Here is a 23,147-nt window from a genome sequence, read left to right as displayed (position 1 = left end):
AAATTAAGCGCTGAGTTCAGCTTAGTTCAGCCACGGAGCCCGCTTAACCCTTTACTTACGGGATGGAGCAAATTTCCCAGTGCAGGCAGCAGCTTTGCATTGCCATGTGCTGCACAGGACGGAGAAAAGTAAGAAGCATCTTGGAGGTGGAAGAAAAGTCTTGAGTGAAGGCCATCAGTGAAAATAAACATCTTAAAACCGGGCCTGACCAGCTGCATTTCAGGGACTTGCTGTGCTGGTTTTGCTGCAAAACTGTTGCACGTTGCCTGTGTCCTGCAGCCGTGCGTGAACCCCCCCTTCCCGAGCTGCCCCCTGCTGCTGGCACACCAGGAAAGATGCTGTCCCAATGCCACTGGTCTTGGACATGCAAAAGTATGAGTCCTGTTCCCCTCCCGAACAGGCGGGCACTGGTGTGCAGCCTGAAGGGCCCAGGATTGTGGTAGGGGGCATGGCGTGGGCAGGTGCTTATCCCTGCTCTGCACCCGTTTGCAGAGGGTGAAAGCAAAAGCAGAGAAGGCAAGAATGAGGAAATGTCCCCGCTGGCCCTGCTCGCTCCTGCCAGTGTCCCCGTGGCTCCCTGGGCTGCAGTCAGGGCTGAGTCTGGGGGGGGTGGTTCAGGGGAGGGAAGGAAAGCACTGCTCCACCTAACACCAAAACAGGTCCCCTCACCCATATCAGAGAATCAAACTCATGAAACAGGAGTTTGTTTGACCTGAAACAAAAATGTTTCATCTTGTTTGTTTGCTTTTTTCCCCCCCACTGAAGTCAGGTTTAGGCTGACTTCCTTTTTCTTTCAGGTTCATTTTTAAATAACAAAGTGAAAAGCAATGAGGCTTTGTTTTGAACCTGCCAAGCAATGGTCAACTTCTGAGTGCTCCCAGAAGGAAACAGGAATATTAGAAAAGCCCAATATTAACTCTTTCATTGTTTTCGAAAGAAAAAAATATTCCCTGTGTTTTTCTCTGCTAGCCCTGTTTGCAGAGTTTAGCCCGGGTGCACAAATACTGCTGGGTCTGCAGATCTCTTGTTCCGTGCGTCTGTATTTGCAGTTTGTCGGAGAAGAAGGGGGTTCCGGAGCTGAGCACCTCTGGCCCCTCCCCGGGGTGCCCGAACTGCGGCGCAGGTAGAGCCTCTCCCTGGGGCTCGGCTGTAGCAGAGGCAGTCGGTGCGCAGTGAGGACGGAAAATCCTGACCCCCAAGGACACGGCGCCGGGCTGGGAGCGGGGGACAGGTGAGTCTGTTACTCAGCCACTTGCAACTGGAGTGAGCCGCGGCCAGTGCGGCCACGGTCGGGCTGAGCACAGCCGTGAGCTGCTCCCTGCCCCTGCGCCCGTGGACAGCCTCGCCGGCCCTTTTTATGGCAGAGCTGGAGTGAAGGTGGTGCCTGGGTGTTTGTGCTTCCCCCTGGGAGCCGGCGGTGTGCCGGCGTGCCGGGCTGTTTATGGCATAACTCCGGGTAACTCATTGACCTCCGCGCTGGCGGCTTTGCTGGGAAACGGAGGTTTCCAAGATGATAAGCTACTCTTGGAAGAAATTCCTTTCCTTCTGCGAGGGAGTGGCAGTGCTGGGCACGCTTGCCCGCCTCGCGAACACGTACACAGCCCTGTGCGCACGCACGGGCGCGCGCTGCATCCCAGCACCGGCAGCGTTCCCTCCGGGGGACCCAGCTTGGTGAGACTGGAGCTTCGTGGCCAAGAGTTCTCCAGGAGGAAAGCGGTGCTGGGGAGCGGAGCAAGGGGCCCCACGTGGATGTGTGCAGAGGAGCAGGTCAGTACAGCCGCTCGCACTGCTCTGCCCTTGCAACCACCGTGCGGGTCTCTCACTGGGTGCCGGTCTCATGCCTGCGCCCTTCATCCTCAGCTGAGCAAACACAGCTGGGACGCGGCGGTTGCAGGTGGCTGGAGCAGTCCAGTGCAGGGACACGGCTGCCTAAAGCCAGGTTGGGGCAGAGTTTTCATTTTTTGTTCCCAGCTGGATTTGAGGTTTGGATGCGGTCGTGATGAGCGCAGCAGGGAAGGATAGGTTTGGTTCGGGTCCTTTGTACCCAGGAACTGGTAGGAGGAAGGACAGGAGAAATCAGAGCAGACATGCTGGATTTAGGAAACTGGATTTGGTCCTGGGGAAGGGTGCTGCTGCATGACAGCCCTGGTGACCGCCAGTGTCTGCAACAGCTACGTCCCCCAGACAAAAGGCGTCCGGACAGTCACCCTGCCTCCCATTTCATGCCCTGGAGAGGGAAGCATGGCTGGCTGGTGCTCTGCCTGCTCGGCTGGCATGGCTACACAGAGTTTGCAAAGAGATGCTGGAGAGCTGGCACAGGTAGAGACCTCCAGACAACACAGGCAGAGACCCCCAGGAACTTGCTTCTGTACTTATTAGGACCCAGCTTTTCCAGGTAGCCAGGCTGAGGGCTTCAGCTGCTGAAATGGGGGCTCTGCAGGGGAGATCCAGGAGTGGGAGGCAGCAGGGCAGGGAGTGGAACGGGAGGATTTTGGGTTGCTGGGGAAAAGGAAGATTTAATTTCAGGTCAAACAGGAGGTTGATACCTTTGCTTGTGGAGGGGTGGGTTTGGTCACTCAGTTATCTGGGAGAACTTAAAAGCAAAAAGAAATTTCAAAACCACAAAGGAAGACATTTTGTTTACGAAATGAAGCATAACATTCTGTTGATTTTAAAAAAATAATACTATTTTCCCCTGACTATAAGAATTTGATGCTAATTGGTGAGCAGGTATCGCTAAAACCAACAGCATTCTGAGTGAAGCAAAAAGCTTTATCTGAAAACACTTGCCCTGTTCGAGCACTGACCACTTTGATAGCATGGGCATAAACCAGCAACATCTTTCATGTAAAGATGCACCTGACTCCATCACAGAAACTGGGGCTGTGTGCTCTGAGCACAGGCAGGCCAAAACTCGCGCCTGCATCTGAATTCCCCCTCCTGTCCCTGCACCTTCGGAGCATCCCTAGGTCGTCTGGGGAAGTTTTCTAAATGCGGAGCTTTCCAGGGCGGGTGTGCAACAGGAACAGACAGTGTCCTTGCCGCAGGGAGGGCAGCCCTGGCCTGTCCCAGCAGCTCACCTTCCTGCAGGTCCCCACGGCTGCGCAGCTTTGCATGGGAAACATCGGCTTGACTTTAGTGTGCCGAGAGAGAGCTGCAGCTTCCACCCTGTTGTCTGGGGCTCAGGAGGGCGGGTGAGCTGCTGCAAGGAGGGTGAGGAGGATGAGGAGGGCGAGGTTCCCTTCTCCAGGCAACCCCAACATTTTGACATCTAGTTTCTCCTGATGAGGACTAGAAATCCCCACTCTTTCAGCCTTCTCCTGGGCAGCCAGGCTGGTGCAAAGCCTTTTGGTTTGACATCGCCTTTGTTAGAAGTTTCCCAGCCAGCTCCATGAACACGGACTCTGTCCTGCCACAGCCTGTCCCACAGCTAACTACTCCTCATGCTCTGCTTTAGGGATATTGCTGTGGTGCTAGGCAGCCCCCATCACAGCACAGGAATCTGGTGAGAAATTACTCACTGGAGTAATTCCTCACTACTCTGGAGAAGCTCAAGGCTTTACCGTGCAATGGGATGCAGCCTGGCTGCCTAGGAGAGCCAGGAACGCTCCTGGAGCACACCACAGCAAACAAGTCACGGCTGTGGTGGCACTGGCGTTGGCTGGTTGTTGAAGTAAAGGTCCATCCCTAAAAGTCCTCCCTACCTGTGATTTCTCTCTCTAGACCTTTTGGTTTTTGTTTTGTAGGGGCTGTGTTGCTCTTCCTCGGAGATGCTCTGCAGACATCTGCCACCCATAGCGCAGTGAGACCACACAGCCGGTCCCGCATCCTGGTCCTGGGGAAGTTAGAGCGTGGGAGCAAAGAGGGAATGAGACTCCATCCAAGGCAGCCCAAGGGATCCCGCATAGCAGCCAAATCGGTCCCTGCTGGTGTTCACAGCTGGGGTTCAGACAGCTCTGGTCTCAAGGGTGAGATGAGCCCTCCCAGCCCCGCAGGACCCCTCACTGTCTGTGCATGCAGAGAACTCAGCTGTGGCTTGCCTGGACATAGCTCTGCTCCCCTGAGATTGGCGTGGAGTGGACGGTGCTGCCAGCTGCCCTCGCTGTGAAACTGGGAGAGCCCGGCTCGGCCAGGCAGGAAGGTGGTCCAGGAGCGGCTGCACCGCCAGCCCCGGATGGAGGATGCTGGACAAGCCCCAGTGGGGCATCCCTGCAGGTGAGGCAGGTGCTTGCAGCGTGTCAGGAGTGGGGTTGCCTTTGGAGGTGGAGGGAGATCAGCATTGGTTCTCCAGAGGGGCCAGAGCTTGGGCGGGCTCGGCCAACCGTGGGACTCCCCATGCCTGGGCCCGCAGGAGGAATGAGAGGAATGTGCCACGTGGGCCTGGCAACACGCTCCCAAAGGCGAGGGCTAGAGCAGAGCCCAGGGCAACTGTGGGGCCAGCACAGGGCAGCAACACTGGCTGGCAGGACGAGAGCCCCTCGCAGTGCTGCATCCAGCTCTGCAGCCACCAGCACAAGAAAGAGATGGAGCTGTTAGAGACGATCCAGAGGAGGGCTGTGAAAATAATTGGAGGGCTGGAACCTCTCTCCTAGGAAGAAGAATGAGAAGAGAAGGCTCTGGGGAGACCTTATTGCAGCCTTTCAATACCTAAAGGGAGCTTATAAGAAGGATGGAGAGTTTTTTACTAGGGCTTGTAGTGACAGGATGAGAGGTGATGGTTTTAAACTGAAAGACTGTAGATTTAGATTAGATATAAGGAAGAAATTCCAGTGGTGAGACACTGGAACAGGTTGCCCAGAGAAGTTGTGGAAGCCCCATTCATGGAAGTGTTCAAGGTCAGATTGAATTGGGCTTTGAGCAACCTGATCTAGGGGAAGATATTCCTTCCCATAGCAGAGGGGTTGAAAAAAAGTCTTTAAAGGTCCCTTGGGGGACTTCAACTGACTAGCTGTCTTCTGGAAATACAACACAGCAGAGAGGAAACAGGAGGTTCCCGGAGTGTGTGGAAGATAACTTTGTGACACACAGCTGGTGAATGAGCCAAATAGAGAAGGTACTCCGCTGGACCTGTTGTTTGTAAACAGAGAAGGATTTGTGGGTGATGTGATGGAGGGAGGCTGTCTTGGGCAAAGTGATCATGAAATGAGAGAGTTTTTGATTCTCAGAGAAGTAAGGAGTGGGGTCAGTAGAACTGCCACGTGGACTTCTGGTTAGTTGGGGTCAGATGTCTCAGCTGTGTCACTTCCCAACTCCTTGTGCACCCCCAGCCTGCTCGCTGGTGGGGTGAGTGGGGTGAGAAGCAGAAAAGGCCTTGAATCTGTGTCAGCAGTGCTCAACAATTAACTCTGTCCCAGCCAAAACCAGTACACAAGCACTGGAACAGGCTGCCCAGGGAAGCGGTTGTGTCACCATCCCTGGAGGTATGTAAAAGGCACGTAGATGTGGCACTTAGGGATGTGGTTTAGTGGTGGACTTGGCAGTGTTAGGTTACATATGGACTCGATGATTTTAAAGGTCTTTTCCAACCTAAAAGATTGTATGATTCTATGATTCTAACCCGAACCATTCTCTGACTCTGTGCCCACCACCCCCGCCTCGCCTGCAGACGGTGCCCGGTCAAAAGGCACATTGTGCATTGTGGCTGGGGCCGAGCCGCGGTGCCGGCCGGGCAGTGAACGCACTTACCCCTGCCAGCACAGCAGCAGCCCGCCGGCTCGGGGCTGCTGGTGTTGCTGGACACATGGGCTGCTGCTTGGGGACCCCTTGGCACCAGGACCTTTCCCTGGGCTGCACAGGTAAGCTGTCCGTGGGGACGTCACAGCCAGGCTCTGTCTGAGCAGGGCTGCGAGACCTGTGGCTGCAGAGCTCCCCTTGCTGATGGGGCCGATGGGGAGACTCGTGCTGGGCACAGGATCTCTTTGGCTGCTTGCCTGCCCTCCCCAGATGGCCACTGCTGTCCCCTCCTCTTGCTGGACACTTGCTGTGTCACTGGATTTGGGTGCGTGAGGAACCAGGCAGGGTATTTTGGCCAGGGAGGGGAGAGGATGACTCAGGGGATTGGTTTATTCCCCTGCTGTTGGCTTTTCAGGAGCCCCCTTGCCACCCCTGTCCTGCTGTCACTGCTGCCCAGGAGCACCCCAAGCATTGCAGGGCTTGCAGAGCCCATAGGGTGCTGCTGGCCCCTGAGGCACAATTCCATAGGGCATGGCCGGGTGAGCTAAAGGGCTGTGCCAACTAGCTGAGCTAACAGGGCTATGCTAACGGGCTGGAGGAGGGAGGTGGCTCAGGGCCAGCTGCTGTAGCCACGTGTCGCCTGGGAGAGCCGGTGCCAGGGGTGCTGTGAGTGCCTCAGCCCCGGGTGCAGCCCCGAGCGCTGGGACCTGAGCTCAGCTCGGGGCTGGGGCTGTTTCCTGCCCACTGTTACAAAATACTTCAGCAAAGAGGAGGTAAATGAGTCACTGGCATGGCTGTGAACGACTCCCCACCAGCAGTTTCAATTGGCCTCTTGAAAAAGCTCCCAGTTCCTTTTCTGAGCCTGGCCCAAATGAAAATAAACACTGATTGGCAAGTGCGGCAGGGAGCAAACCAATTTCTCCTCTCGCCTGAGCGAGCCTGGCCCCTGCCTGGCTCTGCAGAGACCCACCAGCATGCTTGGTCATGCCACTGGCAGAGGTGGCATGGGCTGTGTCCAACCTGCCACCTCCTTCAGCACATCATATGGAGATCCCTTGGGCAGGGAGCATCCTGCCGGGGGTCCGAATGCCTCTCCCCACCACCTGTCTTCCCCAGGTGAAGAGTGTGAATCCTGCTGCCCCCGCTCGCCCATGCTTGTGCCCCGTTGGGACCACCTGCCACGCACCACAGCCGAGCGCCAGGGAAGATGTTGGCGGGAGAAGATCATGGCATCAGGTACCTGTCTCTGGGGAAGGGGGACCCCGTCCCTGCGTGCCGGGCCCTGCCAAACACAGCAGAGGCCGCCGGGGTCTGCCTGGATGCGGGGAGGAAAGGAAGGGAGGGAGAAGCGAAGCAACTGGCAGACAAGCCCAGCCCAGGCAGGAGTCAGCTCGGGTTTAGCTCTGCCTCTGGCTCATTTTGCTTCCCCATCTCCGTTTCCCCCATGTGTAGAAGGGAACGGAGTTGCTGGATGAAATCTTTTGTTGAGTGTGTTCAAATCAGCTGTTGAGAGATTTAGAGCCTTTTCTTTCAAAGAAAAGCTCATTCATTACATGTCCAGCCTTGGGCCATTCTTTTCTACTGCTAACTATAAATAAGGATTATAATTCTCTGTGCAAATAACAGTTTATTTGACTGACTAGCAAAGCTGGCTCAATAAAAAGAACTGCAGAGTATAGTTATGGTCACAGAAGTGACTTGCAAAAGCCACTGCACGTTCCAGCTCCAGATGTGCAGGTACATGTTTGTCTTACAAATCCAATCTGATTACTGACAAAAATTGGTTTTTAATCTTGTTATCCCTCCACAGCCAATACAGCTGTGGAAGAGCAAGCTGGATTTTTATGTGCCTCAGCCTTCACTAACATAATTGCCAGCTAATTTCAGTTCCCAAATCCTTTATGGCAATAGTTGTCGATGTGTGAAGTAGAGAGAATGCAGCTTGGATTTCAAACACCAACCAGAGCAGGCAGGGGAGAAAATCTCATTTTGACTGTCAAATTGATGAGCAAAGAGTTTTGCAAGCCCTTGGCTCTCCTGTGCTGGGAAAGTGCTCTCGTTCTGAGGTCTCCTCCAAAAAAATCTCCGTGTCACGAGGTCGTTCTTCTACCAGATCTGCTCAGTGGGGGTCTGTCCCAAAAGCAAGGAGGGAAAGTCCTTTCACTTCAAAGCCACTCCAGCACCGGAAAGAAACCAGTCGTCAAGGGTATCATGTAGTCAGGACACATCAATCCCATGGATCTTGCCTCCACCCTTGAGCATGGTTTTAGAGTGGTACCAGATTCATGCAATCCCCAGCCAGATCTGCAGTGCAACCCATGGGCTTTGCTTTCAGGTGGCACAGAGAGGCAGAATATCCTAGACCTCTGCCACAAAATTTGACAGCAGATCTTCTGTGTCTCCTCTCCTTGCTAGGTAAGGCTGGGACATCAGAACCAAGCAACTCTGCTGCCGAGGCAGCGGAAGGCTTGCCGGACACCTCCTCGGTGCTGCTGGCTGTCAGGGAGGGCTTTCCACCAGGTAAGATGCTGCCTTTGGCATCACTCAGATTTCCAGTGGTTGAATGTAGCAAGACCTGGCACCGCAGCTGACCAACCTGCTGTCATCCCTTGAGTTTCTCATCTTTGTTGCTGAAGGGGGATGACGGGCTGGGTTTGTGTTGTTTGAGCATCGTAACCAGGCAAGGGCTGGAGGCAGCGGTGGGGCTGGCTGCAGGGAGGCAGTGTGGTGGAGGCAGCTCTGTGTGGCATGGAGCTTCTTCTCCACCTTAACCGTGCACACTTCCATTTTCAAGAGATTTCCCTCTTCTTCTCCGTTGAGAGCCGCTCCTCCCGGTGCCTCAATTCCCAGCTCCAGGAAGCAGCCAGAAAGAAGCTGTGGGCCCTGGAGAGTGACGACAGAGATGTCTGCGCCCTGTTCAAGGTAATAGCCCCAGCCTGGCAGGCGGAGCGTGCTGGGAGGCTCCTGGCATGATGGGGTGTGTGATGGGACACCGAACCCAGCTGAGAAAGAGAAGTTCCTCCAAGGCCGCTGCAGGGTGTGTTCCTGCACATGGGGACTCTGTAGGGGACTGGAATGATGGGGAAAATGAACTGGTAACAGGTGAGAAGCAGATGCAAAGCTGAGCCTCGTGTCAGGAGACTCATGTTGGAGGCTCTGAGCTGCCTAAGGCATCATGCAAATAGCCCTGGGGTGAGTCCAAAAAGCCGGCATTTCACAGGACTGGGATCACCAAAGCTGTGTGCCAGACTCAGGTCCCAGGTGGAGGTGGCATCTCTGAGCATGCACAGGGGTTCTCAGAGTATTTGGCTTCATGTAGAAAACTCACTACAGTTAAAGAGGTTTTTCCTGGACTGAACTCTCCTTCCCTGCTGGTTTTTAAGGCACTGACCCCTCAGGGCTCCCTGCAGCGCTTCCCAGAAGACCTGGAACAGTGGAGACAGACTAGTGCCAGCAATAGTGAAAGGAGAGCTTCTCCCTCAGGGCACTGCTTTCAGCTTGAGAGCTGCAGTTTGGAAGCTGTGCCTGTCCTGGCTGAACATTGACCCACGCGTGTTATGGTTCAGGTGTCTGGATTTCAAAAGCACAGTGGTTCTGGTATGCGCCACAGGGGAAAAGATTCGGAGTAGTTGTAACTTCTTCACCCTTCCACTGCTGCACCATGGGGAGTTGTCACTGTGGGTACTGCGTCCCTCCTGGCTGAAGGACTTAGCTGGCTGGAGCACCCTCCCCTTAACTCCAGGCAATCAACTCACACAGCTTCACTCTCAACTATGCTAGCAAATGAGTGCCTAGTCTCATTCCAGGGTCTGATATTATTCCCACACTGACAAAGGAGACCCGCTGTCAAAGTCTCAGGACCGTCCCTTAATCTTGCTTTGTCTCCTGTGTGTAGGAGCTGTCAGCCAGGCTGGTCTGTATGCAAGCACAGGAGGATCGCTTTCTCCTCACCTTCAAAACCCTAGAAGAAGTCTGGAAGTTCTCCACGTATCTGACATTAGGTAATGTTTTCAAGGCATGGGAGATCTAAAGACAGTGCGAGAAACATTTTTGGAGAAGGTATTCTCTGACATCAAAGAAACAGTAATGTAACAGGGTGAACAGCTGAAAAATGTGAATTAGAAGACCTTGCTGTCCATCTATTGACTTATGAAACCACTGCCTGGATCAGTGAAAGAGACCCAGGAGGATGCCACTTGGGTAATCCCTCTATTGCATTTTGAGAATGGAGATGGAATTAGAGGCTGTTGCCTCAGAGTGTGGTTGCAGATGGCAGGTTGGGAGACATCCAAAGAGCACCTCATCCTGCCCAGTAAAGGAGGGCGCCAACATTGCTTTCCCTCTTGGTTTCTTAGGGTATGTGGGCAGCTGCTTGGAACAGCTTCTTTTTGACCAGGAGTACTGGCTGAACTGTGCTCTGATGGAGGACACAAAGATCAGAGTTACTGTGGATGAAGATCGCTTGGCCACCATATATATGAGTCTGCTACTCCAGGAAGGTGAGAAGGAACTGCATGTGTAGGGACTTCCTCAAAAGCATCTCAGCAGGACTCTGTTGTAGCCCTGTGCTGGGCTATGTCTTGCACTGATGCCATTGACCTGGGCATGACTCTTTCTATCTGCAGGTAACTTTTTTTCCCGAGCAGTGCCTGGTGTCTGGCAGCCAGAGCAGGAGGGAGAGGAAGGCCTGCAGCTCTGCCAAAACGAGCTGATCTATGTGAAGAACATCGGAGAGGAGTCCAAGTGGGAAGGGATGTCCTTACTGACGGGTCAACGAGGCCTGATGCCTATGACAGCTCTAGACCCAATACCTCACCCATTTTACCAGTAAGTAGACTAGCCAATTAATAATGCTCAAGCTGAGATTCTTTCCTGATCCTGACACATGAGCTGGCACCAAGCCTGGGGTGAGAAACTGCTCTTGCCTCTGGAAATAGGCAAGAGCTACACAATTTTGTGAGAATATACATTATTCATAAAGACAACCACTGGAACCAATTCAGGTCCTGTTAATGGGACAGAGCAAGGACATACTTCAGATATCATTCTTGTATGATATTGATTTAGGTCATACATGAGATTATTTGTGATTTACAGGTGAGTAACTGGAAGAAAAATCATAGCCCAAGACTTAGGTAATGCCAGTCAAAGTGGGGCCTCATGTTGGACACCTGGCTGAGCCTCAAAGACACCCGCAGCTCCTCTTGTACTCACATGGTGAAGTCCTCCTTACAGCCTGGCCAATTTATCCTGCCCTTACCATGTGGTGTGAGGCTGCAGCCGTGAGGTGCAAACCGCCCTCCGTGCCCAGTAACACCACTGCAAAGAATTACTGGACTGGCCGTGCTGTCCATGATCCATAGCAGCTCCAGCACTCCCACAGGACAGAACATCTGTCCTGATTGTGTGAGACCGTCCCTGGTGGTGGCCTGAGCACAGGACTGCTCAGAGAAGACCATTGCGGTTCCCCTTTGCCTTGCAGGTGGTTCCTGAAGAATTATGGTGTGAGTTTTGGCATCTCCCAGGAGATCAGTGGGACGACCTCTCAGCCAATTGGTGAGTGATACCTGTGTCACCCAGGGAAGGGCATGGCTCTTGCAAACCCCGGGTTGGCCACAAATGCAAAGGGCTCATCTCTTGTTCTGACAATGACACTCCATTGCAAGGTGCTGCAAGGGAATACTGCATCTTTGGACTCTCTGGGGCGGAGAACAGAGCTTGCAAATTGCATGTACTTAGAAGGATGGTCTGAGGAACATAAGAGTACAGAGGGCTGCTGGTGACATCCTTCTGCCACTGGGTTTTTCTCTTCTACTGCGATTTTATCTCTCCTTTAATTCTTTCAGGACTGAAGTTTTAGGTAATTAGGTTCCCACCAGTGTGCACATGAAACCCGTGCCCACCATTCACCCATTTGCCCCAGGCCATTCCTGCCCAGACATGGCCACTGTCCAGAGCATGCTGGACATGGGAGGTCAAGGTTTCCAGCCACCTTCCATGCTGCAGCTCTCAGAGGTCTCAGTCTTTGGCTGTGTGGTGTTTGTCCATGCCTCTTGTATGTTTTATTATAATCCTCTTCTCAAGAAGAAACTGCAGAGGTCTGAGTCTGAGAGCACAATAAATCTTAGGGGACAGAGGGGCAGCTTTCTCAAGCTGAAATCATGGTCTCTTCTTGCCCAAGTCTTTTCCAACAAGGAAGTTTTAACAGTGGCCCCACACTGAAATGCCCTTGTTTGCCTTGGTTTCCCAGTCAAAGGCAAGTGCACAGCCACAGAGGACCGCAGAGGAGCAGCATGGGATGAACTGAGTTTCTCCAAAGGAGACAGCATAGAAGTCATCGGCTTCTTCATTCCAGGACTCCCGTGGTTTGTGGGCAAATCTCTCAGCAGTGGGAGCATCGGCTTTGTCCCAACCGAATACATAAGTCCCAAGGCTTGTGAACCTCTGTAAGTTTACTGCTACCATCTAGATTAAATTAAACTCAGGAGAAAATGAAGGGAAGGCTCCAAGTCCCAACTCAAGACTATGTGTGAGTCCAGGGCAGGCAATTTGCTTTGCAAGGCATTCATAGAGGATCCGTTTGAGGTCTGTCCAGAAGCCTTGGCTGGGGCTCTGCTGCCAACAGGCTGCAGGAGTCTCTGCCCACGCAAAGAAATCGTATTTCACTTGCCTTAGGTGATTCTTGGAGAGGAACAGATCTGGCCCTGGGCTAAGCCTGGCTTTATGCTAAGGAGGCCCAGAACATCTGTGTACCGGACAAGCTGGCTTCATAGTTCCACCTAAAAATGTTCTTGAGTTTGTAGTTTTGTCTGAGGGGCTGTGAGTCTGGCAAGGGTGGGGAGAGTGATCGCTGCCAAGGAAACTAAGCCCTGCTTTGCTTCCTTCTGCCCCTTCGCTTTCTGGGGGATGTTGAGGCAGAACGACCAATGGCACAGTTTCTCACTGAGCAGGATTAAACACCCTCCCAAGGACATAGACAAGAGTTGTCTGAGGAGGTAGAGTGACACAACCCTGCTCTGATGACCGGGGCAATTGTCTTTATTGGTGGCTTAAAGATATAGCTCCAATTCAATACCCATCCGAAAAGGCTTCTTCACTAAGAATGTGTGTGGGAGAATGAGGTCTTAACCTCTTACTAGGGTCTGTTGGGCTTTCCTGGATCAGGCTCACTCAAGGTAAGTCTTAGTGTCTTTCTCTGATGCTACAGAGAACCGAGAGGAGATCAGATGATGCCCTGGCCTAAGAAAGGGCTTCTGGAGACAAAAAAAGACCAATAGGTCCCTCCTGGTATCCATCGGTTCCTCCACGGAGAACTTGGATCTGAGAGCCTGGTGGGGAAGATGTCCAGACTCTTGCATTCATCTGCAGTAGAGCTTTTCTGGTGGAAGAAAGAGGAGGGGTGGGAAAGCCCATCCCATCCAACAGGGCAGCTGTAGTGTCAGGGGATGAGGAGACACTGACTGTTTTCCCCTGATGTCCGCCTCAACCTAGGGGAAAGGGCTTGGTGTTTCTGAGCGAAGAAGAAAAGTCCCCCCTCCTGCGCATCCCCTGCAATGGCGGTGAGCAGCACTTCACCACCCTCCTCGGTGACCTGGCACGCACTGACATCACCTCTGTGTACCGGCTGGGTGAGTTTCCTCTCTCCTTACGTGCCCAGCCTCATGGCTCCCCATGGAGAGCAATGCTGGGAAGTGTCTAGAGAGCTTCTTGCTTGGGGCTTTGTAGGGGAGACAACTGCTGTGGTTGAGACAGCCTCCAAGCCCTCTGCTCAGCCTGTTCATGGAGGTTATAGATGCCCTCAAGAGCTGGGTGCTGCCACACTGCAGTTTGTAGTGGTCTTCTCTGCTGCCAGGGCAGCTCCTCAGCTGTGGTTCACCCTGGCAGACACTGCTCTTGACTGATCCTAGCTGTAGGTCCCTGCCTGCAGCAGATCCCCTGCTGCTGTCTGACCTTTGGGTGTATACTGAGCGCGATGCACAGATGAAGTGGAAGGTGACATCATCTCCCTGTCCATAGCAGGAGCCAGGCCAGGGTTCCTGGGACTCTCCTCAGTTTCTCTATGCTTGCTGTGTGGCTTTCGGACCACAGCTAATTTATCTGTCTCTATTTCTTGCCTTTCACTACCTAGAAGCACAATTTGGCCATGCAGGGCTGAGCCTGGGATGCCCTGGGGCTCAGGGCACCTTCCAGACCAGCCAGCTCAGGTGCAATGAGTCTGGGGTAGAGCCTGTCAGAGATACACACATACCTGAAGCCTCTGAATAGACATGACAAGGCTCTTAAGAAAGATGGAGCTGATAAAACCCTACCTGTGAAAAATCAGACCTGCTTGTTCCCAGGTAACTGCACTGTCACAAGTGCTCACCTCACTGCCAGCTAAAAGCTGTTCTCCATGGTCTTAGACGGAGTCGAGTCGGGGGGTTGAAACTGCAGCTGCGTGTGTTGTCTGCAGCCAGAAGTAAGCCTGCTCTCCCACGTAGGGGTCTGGGGTCTAGCAGAGCAGCAGGAGATCTCTATCAGGTTTGAGCACTGTGTTGCACATTAACACTGACAAAGGCCTTGGGCTTTCTGTTTCTCCTGTTTGTCTCTCTGTGTAGATGGTTTTGAACCTACAGCTACGTTCCCGAAAGTGCCATCAGGTGAGCATGCAGAGCAGATGTCATGGGATGCTTTTATGATGACTTCTGAGAGTGAATTTTGACATGGGGAAACATCCCACTATGGCTTGCCTGTCTCTTCCAGAAGCTGTTGTCCGTGGCTGTAAAGATAGCCAGCTGCTCCAGTCTTGGGAGGAAATAAATGACTTGGCTACGACTAGCACCTCCGAGCTGTCTAGCCCAGGGAGTGAATCAGCCCCTACTACATTGGAAGATGTTCTCCTGGAGAAGCTGGATGATTTTGATGATCCCAAGTTCTTTATTGACCTGAATGCTGGACACATGGAAGATGCTGATGTCTTTGACCCCATATTGACCTTCCTTAACCAAGACAGTTATGTGCCCAGTTTTCAAAGCCTCTATGATCTCAGCTTTTCCTTTCTCAACTCCACTTTTTATGGTTTCTCTGACGAGGATGAACTAGTCTTGTACCTTGAGACATCCAGGAACTGGGCCAAGAGGACTCACTCAGTTTGGGCTCATGTCAGGCTCTGTTTCCTCTTGGGTAAGCTCTGCATCAAAAAGGTCAAGTTGTCCCAGGCTCGAGTCTACTTTGAGGAAGCCATGAGCATCCTGGACAGGGGTTTTGAGGACATGCCCCTCTTGGCTGCATTGCATGTGAACCTTGCCTCCATCTACTTGAAACAGAACATGAAGCACAAGTTCTCTGCCCTGCTGGGAAAAACAGTGGCCTTACTTGTCTGCTTGCCTGGACACTCTTTCAGCTCTGAGAACGAGCTGGAAGTCATGATGTACGTCCTGAGGGAAGCCATTGCTGTGGGTAATGCTCCCTTGGAGGCACGGGTCTGCTTCCTTATTGTCAAACTCTTCCTACAACTGGGCAAAAATGATGAAGTGTTGCCCTTTACCGAGCATCTTCAATGTCTCACCACCACCTCACTCAGCCTGGACACTAGTTCTGTGCCACTGGATGCCACCCCCATCTTGAGCTACCTGTATGACAAGAAGTACTTGCCAAGTATCGCACTGGCCTCCGCCAGGTTGTTTGTTCCCAGTGGTGTCAAGGGGGCACCAACACCCATTTGGAGAGCTGGCTTCATTCTCCAGAATACTTCCAAACTCCTGGGAACCCGACTGGAGAGGATCAGCATCCCAGCACTGGCTTGTTTCTATCTCAAGCAAGCACTGCACTTCTCCTGCAAGAGCAGGGCTGTGCCCATCCAGAGGACGCTGTGTGCCATCTTGTCCAGGATGTACCTTCAGCATGGTGTGTTGGACGGGGCGGTTTGTTATGCAGCCACAGCCGTAACCCTCAGCAGACTGATGGGCGAGGAGGAGGCTTTCGAGTCTTCCCTCTCTTTGGGGTGGATGTATCTCCTGAACAGCCAGCCGGGCCCGGCTGCAGACATCATGTGGCAGCTCTTGCGCTCTCTGCACGGGACGGACAGCGTGACGCAGGGTGGAGCTGTGCACAATCTCCTGGCCATTGCCCTCAAAGGAGAAGGGCAGGTGCAAAAGGCTGCAGAGAACTACCTCCGGGCCCTGCACAAAGCCAAGGAGACCGGGAACAAGAGGAACCGGGCTATTGCCCTGGCTAACCTGGGGCAGCTGAGCCTTTGGCACGGGGCGAGCCAGCTGTCCGAGCTCTACCTGCTCCAGTCGGCTCAGCTCTATGCTGAGCTCCAGGGCAGCGAAGACCTGGAGATGGAGTTGGTGCAGGTGCTGCTGTGGCTAGCGCAGGCCATGGTGAACAGGCAGCGGATGGAAGATGGCAAACTCTGTTATGAACTGGCACTGGTTTTTGCCCTGAAGTGGCATAACGTGAGGAGTGAGTACAGCTTTGCTGGCGGGAACCAGGGCAGTGCTCACCTCTGTGCAGCAGCACCCTGCCAGGTCCCTAATGCAGCCCCCTGACCTGTCCTTTTCCCTTCCCTGTGCCATGCAGGTCAGCTTCACATCACTGAGTCTCTCTGCCATTTCTACAGCAAAGTATCCCCTGATCTCCAGGCCTGCATAACCTACCACAAGCACCGGGTATCTCTGGCACAACAGCTCCAGGACAGAGCCATGGAAGGCAATGTCCGTCAGACCCTCAGCCAGCTCTACCAGGCTTTGGGCACACCCGAGTAAGTCCTGTCTGTGTGCAGGTGCTGTTAGAGCGGGGTCCCTGCTCACCCAAAGCAAGAGCAGTGCGTTCCCCAGGCTGTCCCTCTAGAGAGGTGGGTAAGGTGTTTGGCAGCTGCAGCTGCCCCGTGGGCGGGCTGCGGGTGGGTGAGCTGCTGAGATTCGCCAGCTGATGGTGTGCGGGGAAGAGGGGAACGGTTCAATGTCAACCAGAGCACCGCGACAGCCAGGCAAATGCCAGGCTGTTAGCCGGGACAGAACTGGGGTCTAGCCAAACACAGCTTTCCAGAGAGACATCCAGACTTGATCAGAGGGGACCCAGTGACAGGGAATGAATCACTTCCTTTGGAGGCTTGTTGCAGTGATTAATCACCATTCACCAGTAAAAATAGGTTCCTTATCTGTTATTTGAATAAGCCTGGCTTCAGCGTCCAGCTGCTGAGTCTGCCCTTCCTATCTGCTGGAATATTTTCCCCAGGGAGGTATTTAAGACCCCATATCAGCTCACCTTTCAATCTCCCACTTGACACATGCAGGTAACTGATTAGATTGGGTGGGAGGGGAGAGAAAGAGACTGGGACAGACTGCAGGTTTGCTTCAGTCTTTGAAGGCAAACATGTCAAATAGTGGAGAGCTAGCTCCCATGTCCCAGCAGGACAAATGGGCAGGGGCTGTCATAAAATTGGATGTTAACCTTCCCATGCTAGGTCACAGTGAGTTCAGAGGGAAGGAATTTAGGAAGCAGACACCCACCATGTGAACGGTGCTATTTAAGATCACAAAGCACCCCGTTCCCTGGAGTCGAAGGACAGCTGGAGATCGATTGCCAGCAGGCGAGACACTAAGCAAACAAACATGCCCTGGGCACTGCCCGATGTTCCCTTCGCTGCAGCTGCCTTCTGCAGGCAGCGTGTCCAACCCACTGGCTTGTCCTGCTGCGTGTCCCTTTGTCCTCTAGTGACCAGGGGTTTCAAAAGGGGCTATAAGGTCTTGCACATGTAGCCACAGATCTGCCTCTTTGGCTGCACCGAGGGAAAAACAATAGGCAGAGATGTGGTTTTGGGTACCAGGAGCTGTCTGGAAAATGAAGCACTCCCTGCCTATGCTCCCATGTGTAGCTGGCAGTGACTTTGGGGCTTAGTGTAGGGGGGCAAATAGGGTTTGCAAATGAGCAGGACAAAGCCTTTATCAGCTGAAACAAGCAGGGGTGAGGAGCAGCCCCTTAGGAGCAGGCTACCTCGGGGCTGCACTGAGCACTGGGGTCCCAGGCTGGTCTAAGGTTGGCAGATGATACACATGGACACTAACACATGGAGATTTCCATGATTTTACCAGGACGCATTGCTCAGAGCTGTGGCTGTCCATGTGTCTAACCTTTGGCAAATGTGGGAGGAGAGGCCAGATTGCCAATGAGGAGATGTTGTGGTAGCTTTGCAGCTGATTGCTGAGGGTGCCCTGTGGTTTCCCTGTAATGGATTTTTGCCTGTTGTCATCACAGGGCTTTGAAACAGTCCTTGGACTGCACCAAACAGAGTCTAAGGATCTTCATTGACCTTGAGGAGACTGTGAAAGCAGCAGAGGCCTGGCTGCAGGCAGGAAGGCTCTACTACCTTATGCAGGAAGATGAGCTGGTGGAAATGTACTTTCAGGTATGGAGGATGTGGCTGAAGCAGTCCCATTCCCACCCTGGCTAGCTGCATTCCCATCACAGCTCCTTGGTAGGAGCCTTTTGAGGCTCGAAGACCTGGAAGGGAAATTTCAGAGTGTAATCCTGCTGCTGGAAGGAGGAGCTGTTGCCTTACACTCGTGCACTATCTGGCACTAGATTTCCTATCTTTCCTTCCATACACTGGGTTTAGAGAATTCTTGGGTGAAAGTAAGTGAATTTATTGAGTAAGAAAGTGATGTAGGACTGCCCGAGGAAGCTGGAAGTGCCAGATGATCGGTTCCCATTGAAATACACATAGGTAAGGGCTAAGGTGCCAGGGAAGTGCTTGGAGGCTTCTTCGAGTAGAACACTACTAGCGTCTTTCCATCTCTAGTATTATTTCATCAGCTGAACTGCAAAGTGGAAGAGCAGCTCATAAAATCTTAGGGCTCTCTCATTCAGGGCTCAGCTTCTATTAAAAGATGGGAAATCCTTTCATGTGCCCAGAGTAAGCAGAGTAGAAGGCTGGATGGTTCTGCTGGAGTTACACTGAGCTGGGGTATCCAGCAAAGCAGTAGCCTGGACACATGTAGAGGACATTTTGCATCCTCACTCTGTTACCCAGAAGTAATTCTGAACTGCTGGGGCTGGGTGACTGAGGTACATGGTAGTGGGAACAAGAAGAGGAGCCTTTCCCATCAGCCACGCCAGCCTGCCCCTAAATCAGGGTGGTAGAGGCAGCGAGTTGCTGGTACAGGGTGACTGCTCGGTGATGTGGGTGAAATGAATAGATGGCTTTGGCATCAGCCTGTTTCCTCGTGTTCACAAGGGAGATCTGAAGCCCATAACAAAGAGCCATCATTGCGTCCCTGGCCCATGGTTTCAGCGGGGAGGCAGGGGCTAAAGGAGCGGTGACGTCCCATTGAGAAGGGCCAGTCAATGCCAGATCTGAGCAGAGCATGTCTTGAGTCCCTGAGGGGCCCCTTCCCAGGCAAGGTCACTGGCAACAATAAATTGTCATAGTGTGAGGAACAACATGTTCTGGCTGGAAAGTGGCACCAGGGCCAAGTGCATAATTGGCACAAATAACTGTTCTTCACAGAAGTTTGCGTACCTGCCCTCCCTCCTGCTGGCTCTGCTTTTTCTCCATATAAGCTGTCTGTTCCCTTTGTCAATCTTCATGTTGACTCCATCACACCAATGACAGACCAGGACCAGGACACCTGCTGGCTGCACTGTCCTGACTCTAAATCCTGATGCTGTTGGATATCTCGGCTGATCAGTTTGTCACACTGACCCTGCACAGGAATGGGTTGTCTGGCTCCTGGCTCCATCCTTACACACATCACTTGTAAATGCAGCCCAACAGTCCTGTACACCTGCTGGCCAACCTGCCTCCGTGCCGTTTGGAGCACTGGGGCTCACGTTTACCATGACTTTGTTTTATTTAATCACACCAATGTCTATCTGCAAATGTCTCTTTCCAAGTCTCACTCCAGTTCCTTTACCTTCTAGGCAGCCATTCAGACTGCTCTGAAATCCGAGAACTTCTCCTTGGCCATGGATCTTTATGAAAAAGCAGGTGATACCTTTTTTAATGGCAGACGAAACAGAGATCGAGCGGTGGAGTTTTATAGGGTACTGATCTCTCCGAGCGTTTCTGTCCTTGTGTCCCTGCAAGGTGATGGCCATGGGGAGCTTTGCTCCAGGGCTGGCTGCAGCACTGCATGGCCAGGCTGGAGGGACGGAGGGTGGAGAGAGATGGGGTGGTTCTGAGCGTGCCAGAGTGCAAACATTGCTGCCAGAGGGAAGCCTGGAGTGCAGACATACTTTGCAATGGCTGAAGCTCACTCCAGAGATCATATGGGAGATGGGAACAGGGTCCTTAATCACAAATCCTGGCAGTGTTAGATATGAGCTGGTTGCTCCTGAGGACATGCTCAGAGTCAGAATTTTGGGCACCTAAGGAAGGGCAGAGACGTGAGGCTCAGGTTTTGAGAACCATGCTCTGGGATATGAAACTCATTTTCAAGAGAAAGAAGGGGCTAGAACGTGAACCTGCAGCACTCAACCACCCCATCGTCTGCCTGCCATGCCAGCCCCTGGTCCATCTCCTGCTGCTCTGTCACCCCTCTGTGGGCAGTGCTGTACCGATACCTCCAGGACAGCCCGGACTCACTGTTCTCTCTCCTCAGGCAGGTGCTGTGCCCTTGGCCAGGAAACTAAAGGCCAGTAAGACAGAGCTGCGGCTGTTCAACAAGCTGGCGGAGCTGCAGATGGGGCTGCAGGGCTATGAGAAAGCGCTGGAGTTTGCCACGCTGGCAGCCAGGCTGAGCATCAGGGTGGGTGAGTGACTCACACCTGCCGGGAACAGGGGTTACTGGCTCCTGCTAACAGGGTTGCCTTTCTGGTTGGGAACGGTGCGCACGTGAAAGGGGGATCTTCTGCTTTCATAAGACCTCTGGACCTTTTTTCATCCTAAGGGGTAACATCTTTTTAAGGCCACTTCCCTTTTTAAGCTGCGTGACAGCCACATGTGCTTGCTCTGCTGTGGCAGTGGTGGGACCAGCTGAGCGAAGGGTTATTGCTACACCAGAGCACGGGAAGTCTGATTGAGGCACAGGACTGAACAGTTCCTCTCTGCCCTGGCTCTTCTGATAAACTCATCCCTTCCCATCACAGAAATAGTTTGAATGAGCAAAATGCCAGCCTAAATGTCTGAGATGGAACCAGTCTTGTAATAGCCCTTTCCAGGACCCAAGAAATCCCCTGGTTCAATGATACACTCCCAGGGCAATCCATCCGGCCTTGGTACCAGCCACCCTGCCCATGGCTTTGTTTTCTCTAAACAATCTTCAAACTCAGTGTCTCCTTATGAAGATATCTGTGCCCCCAGGCTGTTGAGCAAACCTGGGCTGGGGATGTACTGCAAGCGTGCTGCAGCCTGACTATATCAGCTACTCTTTTCCAGGAGATCAATTGCAAGAGCTCGTTGCATTCCACCGCCTGGCTACAGTCTACTATTTTCTGCGTATGTATGAGATGGCAGAAGATTGCTACCTGAAGACACTTGCCTTGCGTCCCACCTTGCTGCAGTGTTCTGGAGAGGCCCTGTACTACTGCAAGGTGTATTGCCACCTTGGCAACCTGACCCTGCACAAACTGAAGGTAGGAACCTCTTTCCATGATGCTGTGTTGAGTGTTCTGGTCTTGATGGAGATATGGAGGTGGAGTACCACATCTGCTGGCAGAGCAGCCACACACGTATATGGCTGCATCCTGTGACCATCAGTCCTATCCGCAGCTTTAGAATAAATATGCACAATGCTGGCACAACCAGGTTTTGAAGGGGAAAAGGCAATTTGGAAAGAAGTGCTGGCACTTAGCTGCGACTATATAGAGCCCATTTCAACGAAGTCAGGTGTCACTGGGTTCTTCCTGGAGCCACTGGGCTCTGTTCCAGCTCCCTTACACCCTATGACCTTCCATTAAACCGCTTCCTAACGCCTGCCCTGTCCTTTACGGTTAGGATGAACAGGATGCAGCAGCCTACTTCCTCCTCGCCCTCGCTGCAGCGACCGAGCTGGGAGACCAGGAGCTGCAAGGCCTCATTCGTGCCAAGCTGGGTGACATCTCCAGTGTCATGCGGGGGCCCGAGGGCACGCCGGGCTGTGCCACATACCGGCCCAGGTGGCTGAGCGAAGGTGGCCACGTCGTCTGACTGACCTACCACCCCAGGGACTCCAGCGCGAGCCATCATGCAGCACCATGCTGCACTGCTGGCACAGATCCATGTGCTCTCCAGAACAACCAGCCCAGGAGAGGTCCCACGCCGTGTCCTAAGGAGCTGGCGTTCGGTCTTCTTGTCTCCGGCACACAAAGGACCTAGCACTTACACACTACCCTCATTTTTTAGAAGCAGGGCAGTGCACCAGGGCCCAGGTGGCACAGTGAGGCTGGGCATCTGGGCAGGAGGAGGCCCTGGCAGCAGTGCTGGAGCATGCAGTGTAGCGGGGCTGGGCAACAGACGGCATTTGAGGAGTGCAGCTGCTGTGCCTGGGACAAGGATGGGAGAGCGGTGCCGTGTGCCTGCCTGCCCCCCCCAGCTGCTCCCCACACCTCAGGTCCCGTGGGACAGCACAGCTCGACCCACACCCGTTTTAACTTGCATAGCAACTCCTTTATCCATCTGGTTTCTGTCCTGTCCGCTCTGCGGAGGGCTGTGACGCGCAGCTCTGCAGGGGCACACTGGGCGAGGGAAGGCGCCCGCGCTGCCTCTGCGCGGGGCTGTCGGCGGCCCGAGGAGAAGCCACCCGCCCGGCCAGCAGCGAGCGCCGTCGAGTGCCCCAGCTCCGTTGCTGCAGGAGAAGGAAAAACTCCCGTGCAGAGCGGGCAGGGGGAGCGGGAGGCACCGGGAGGGTCCCGAGAGCCGCGGGAGCAGGCACAGAGCCCGTCTCGCCACCAGAGAGCAATAAATGCCCACGTTTGCAGCCTCGGTCGGACGATTGCTGCTTCTTCGCTCATACCCACCCCGGTTTGCAGTCTGGACGAGTGCAGAGTGAGGAATGAACAGTTTTTTCCAGCTTATTTCTTTGCTCTGACAACCAGAGGCCGGATATCCAGCTGGGACTTCACAGGGAGGCCTATTCCAAGTCCTTCCACCTCCCTAATGTGCTCCACTGCTTGGAAATTGTGGTGGATTGACCCTGGCTGGACACCGGGTGCCCACCAAAGCTGCTCCACCATCCTCTCCTCAGCTGGACAGGGGAGAGAAAATGTAACAAAAGGCTCGTGAGCCGAGATAAGGACAGGGAGGGATCATTCACCAATTACCATCGCAGGCAAAACAGACTTAACTTGGGGAAGTTTAATTTGTTAGCCATCAAATCAGGGTAGGATAATGAGAAATAAACCCTAATCTTAAAACACTTTCCCTCCACCCTTCCCTTCTTCCCAGGCTTAACTCTACTCCCGAATTCTCCACCTCCTCCCCTGCAGCAGCACAGGGGGATGGGAAATGGGGGTTGTGGTCAGTTCATCACATGTTGTCTCTGCCATTCCTTCCTCCTCAGGGGGAGGAATCC

The 23,147-nt window shown here is 53.4% G+C and overlaps 1 protein-coding gene across 1 annotated transcript; it reads left to right on the top strand.

The window, feature by feature from the left end:
• The first annotated feature begins 6,677 nt into the window (after positions 1-6,677).
• On the top strand, positions 6,678-21,784 carry SH3TC2 (SH3 domain and tetratricopeptide repeats 2). Its single transcript, XM_009983301.2, has 17 exons — positions 6,678-6,909; positions 8,089-8,193; positions 8,468-8,595; positions 9,569-9,674; positions 10,029-10,172; positions 10,299-10,500; positions 11,156-11,229; positions 11,924-12,119; positions 13,165-13,301; positions 14,271-14,312; positions 14,416-16,119; positions 16,237-16,417; positions 17,914-18,064; positions 19,579-19,701; positions 20,259-20,409; positions 21,035-21,231; positions 21,593-21,784. Exons 1-17 carry the CDS (start codon positions 6,678-6,680, stop codon positions 21,782-21,784), a joined length of 4,065 nt encoding a protein of 1,354 aa, XP_009981603.2.
• Positions 21,785-23,147: the final 1,363 nt, after the last annotated feature.

The sequence above is a fragment of the Tauraco erythrolophus genome, chromosome 16 (genome assembly GCF_009769465.1).
Source record: "Tauraco erythrolophus isolate bTauEry1 chromosome 16, bTauEry1.pri, whole genome shotgun sequence".
NCBI classification, from domain to species: Eukaryota; Metazoa; Chordata; class Aves; order Musophagiformes; family Musophagidae; genus Tauraco; species Tauraco erythrolophus.
The sequence above is the reverse complement of the archived record's forward strand: the minus strand, read 5'-3'. Positions and strand labels throughout refer to the sequence as shown.